General features: G+C 39.3%; 1 protein-coding gene across 1 annotated transcript; it reads right to left on the bottom strand.

Annotated features, from left to right (window-relative positions):
• Positions 1 to 308: 308 nt before the first annotated feature.
• On the bottom strand, positions 309 to 1532 carry LOC145687594 (E3 SUMO-protein ligase KIAA1586-like). The gene has a single exon (XM_081761060.1). The coding sequence runs from the start codon at positions 1530 to 1532 to the stop codon at positions 309 to 311; it is 1224 nt and encodes a 407-aa protein (XP_081617186.1).
• Positions 1533 to 4066: the final 2534 nt, after the last annotated feature.

Raw genomic sequence — 4066 nt, 5'->3', positions numbered from 1 at the left:
TGCAACTGGAACAAGTTCAGTTATTAGATTTTTATTTTGTTCTGCTACTTCTTTGATCTCACTTCCCAAGTTTTGAATAGCATCAATTACAGGCTGCTCTTGTGTCTTAAATTTATCGTATATACCTGCTCTTTCTTTCTTCCAAGATTTGAAGCCCTTTATCAAGAACTCCTTCAACTTGAATAGTTTCTCGAAAACACAAAGAAAACAATTCGCACAATTCTTTCAAGTCTTGTTCTCCATAATCAACATTAATATTTTCCGGCCAGTACTCAGGGTAAATAATTTTCATCATTTCAGAGTAGACCCTACACAGTGTCCTTCTCAGTCAAACACCTTCTGTTCAAGTTTGTAATTATACTCTCATAGAACTGCCCTTTGTTAATTTCCGAAGCGTTGCTTTTACTGCCACTCACTTTCAAGGGAACTCCTTTAAAATATTTTTCTTTTATGGCTCTCTGTACTTCTCTCCAGTGTATGCCTCCTCTCTCTTCGTGGGCCTTAAACACCTCGATTGTTCTGTATATGAGTTTGTTTGCCTTCGGTAGGGCTATAGTCTTTTCTTGCAAGGACTCTGAAAGGCTAGAAAGCTCACACAAGACATCCATCATTATTCCCAAACTTGTGATGAAGTGACTTTCTTCAAGTTTATTTGCTAGTCCTTGAAACGTTGATTTCTCTCTCCGATCGCGATTTTCATCCTTAGCAGCATTAACAAAGAAATGATACAATGACGAATAGCCTTTCCACACGGACTCCACAGCTCGAAAACTTGATGCCACCCAGCGAATTGACAAAATTTTTCCCACTTTCGTTAGGTTGCTACATAATTGTTGAGCGCATTTATTTAACTCGTGCTGATTTTTTGGAGACATACTGAAGGTTGAATATATTTTATCAAGAAACGCTACAAAATGGTTTGTTGCTGTAACGTCATTCAATGCGTCGTGAACTGCAAGCTCAAGCCGATGATTTACGCAATGCCATGTTACAATACGAGGGAAGTCTTGTTTCATCAATGTTGCCAAACCTACTCGTTTCCCTAGTATTACTGAGGCTCCATCCGTACACAAACCAATCAAGATATCCTGGAGCAATTCTTTACTCAACCCTTGCTTCTCAAGGCATTCCATGAGCGAGTTCTTAATATCAATCTCCTTGGTCCTTTCTAAAGGAATCAAATCGAAGAATATTGTTGTGACAGCTCCATCATTTATTGCCCCTTGCAAATACACTATAAGCACAGTTTGGTTAGCTACTGTGGTACTTTCGTCTAGAAGAATGGAAATTTTGGTTCTACGATCAATAATGCTATTTACAATTTTGTGTCTCATTTCTTTCGCGATATGATGTACTATTTCCGTACAACTGACATTACTCTGCAAAGTGCTCCCAATACCTAACCCGTTAAGCATTTGTAGATCTATCAGTTTCGGATGATCTAAAAAAGCACGATTGTGTTTTGCAATGTGATAAGCAGTGCGAAACACGCGACATGTGACTTCCTGTGCGGCTGTATTCTTCTTCTCCATATCTTTCCACAGTGGATCATCACTTCTACTTTTAAGAATTTCTTCCGCTTTTGTGTGTGCTTTTGAATCTCTATGCTCATAAATTTTCTTTCTGAGCTGCTTTTGCTGATCAGCTTTACAACGTCCCCCTCTAATACGAATCAAGGCTCTGGTGCAATATGAATACCCTGCTCAGAAAAACACACGCCTAGAGTCTGTACTTCCTTACACGTCAAGCATCCTAATGCCCCACTGTTATAAAATAACCAAGAGTATTTACCTTTAAATTGTAGCCATTGCTCATGTGTCCAACAAGCCGGTATGCCCTCCATTTTGTTTGATTCGGTATCTTCGTGTTCACTACAACTTTTTTGAACCTCCCCAACATTCTCAGAAATATTTTTGGAAGCTTCAGAATTATTTTCACACACTACATGAACACTATCACTACACTTTCGTTTCGCATCACTCGCATCCGTGTTGTCCGAATTATTTTTACGTTTAAAAAATGTTCCAATGTACTTTTCCATTGTTGATGCGAGTAATTACATGTATATATATATATATATATATATATATATATATATATATATATATATATATATATATAACACTTGTCTTATACACAACAATGCGAGTACGAAGTCGACGAAACCTTTTTCACTTTGTTATTAAAATTAACTAGTTAAACTGTACTGTTGATCAGCTTCACGTCAGCACATGCGTCTTACGCCTATATTACCGAAATGTTACTTAACCAAATAACTACGGTAACGAAACCAAAATATCGCGAACAAACGCACAACTATCGCACCGGACTAACTACCGTCGTCTTATTCTGCACTAAAGAGCGCAACTAACCAACTTTTCGGGTTGAAAAAAGAAAAGTTTCTTAATAAAGTTGTCAAATTATGGACATAGAACTCTGCATCCGTCAAAGACTAGCAGCCGCTTCTTTGTTATCCTCCTTATCCTTCAGAAAAGGACTTTATTTCGGGACAGAACGAATTTTCACTTTAATGTTTTTATTGGTTTCTATTTTTGCGGCTACGAACTCATGGAAATTTGGTGGCAATAGAGACAGGAAGTGCTGCATGGCCAATGATCCCTCCTTTCCCACGGAAATGACCTGCCACCAAACCCGATATTGAAAATAAATATAAGGGATCTCGGACCTTTCTTTTCGGTTTCTGTAAGGGACATCTTCTCTCAATGGAGCCTGCATTTGTCATCTATCAAGAAGGAGGTTTGTTATGAGGTTTTCATTTTCTACTTCTCTGTTTAGCTTTCTTTCTTGGACGTCTTGTTTATAAAAATTAAGTAGCCTCACGTGGTTCAAGCTTTCCATCCGACAGGCTTTGATGTTAGTTTATAGAAATTTTTGCCAAAGCTTCCGTCACTTGTACACACACTACCATGCGAGAGGGAAAAAAAGATTACCACATAGACCTCGGAAGATGTAAAATTGTAAATTGTCGGAGTGACCCCGCCTTCTCCCCCGCCCTTTTCAGTGTGTCCCAAAAGAAAAGAAAAAGAAAGAAAGGCATACATAAATTGACATAACCAAAAGAAACAAGAAGCTTCCTTGTATTCTGACTCCGCGAAAACAACACCAGTGAAGCCAGAAAGGACGTTTTTGAAAAAAGAAAAGAAGAAGAAGAATTAGCAAGCATTTGGCAAACCCTACGAATTACTTTATTGCCGTAGAAAGTATAGACGTTCAATTTTGAGTTTGCAAGATGAAATTTCCGCCTCTATAGCTTTCAGAAAAACAGGAAAGGTAATGAGTACTCTTATTTCTTTATTATTTTTATTTTGTAGTTAGTTTGAAGGCAGCAGAAGAAAGAACTTCTTAGTTTCTGTCTCTATCCCCCCCAAGAATTTTATAGCTCAGCTATACCCCTGTTGAAAAACAAATAGAAGAAAGGAAACTACCAGCAGCGGCCGGAGAGAAAAGAAACTTGTTTCTGCTATTTTCTCACTCCCTGGTTGCCTCAATAATGCACTTGAATTTTACATTATCTGCGCCACCGAGCTACCGAAACAGTGACACAGGAAAGTTAAAGTACGGATTTTATCAACATTATTTCAGATGCGGAGAAAGTTTAAAAAAAGCAACGAGAAAAGATCCGGGGCTCAGCCCCGTCACTCCAAAAAGTACCGGGGCCGAGCCCCGGTGGGCCCCGGCTGAATTTAACCACTGATTCGGCAGACCTCCATCAACTTGAAAATCACTACAAGTTTGGTCGATAGGTCTGATATAATTTGACTCCGGGCCAGAAGGCAATGCGAGCAGACACCTCTGTTTCTTTTGTGTTTCGTCTGAGGAAGGAGCCATTTCTGGACAGGGTTTTGAATGGAATGAGAAGTTAGTTTGTACGAAGCTCCACGGCACCGTCGTCATTGGTTAGCATCCCATGAACAGTTTCCAAAACAGCCGAAACCAGCACTGCACCAGAAGAATTTCCTCCTGAGTGTTTGGTGGACTGCTCGTGCATCGGGAACTGCTATCAGCTGGTCAAACCATCAATGCAACTGTGTACTGTTAGCAGTTG

The sequence above is a fragment of the Thermobia domestica genome, chromosome 6 (genome assembly GCF_964235325.1).
Source record: "Thermobia domestica chromosome 6, izTheDome1.hap1.1, whole genome shotgun sequence".
Taxonomy (NCBI): Eukaryota; Metazoa; Arthropoda; class Insecta; order Zygentoma; family Lepismatidae; genus Thermobia; species Thermobia domestica.
This window is presented reverse-complemented; position numbering and strand designations above follow the sequence as displayed.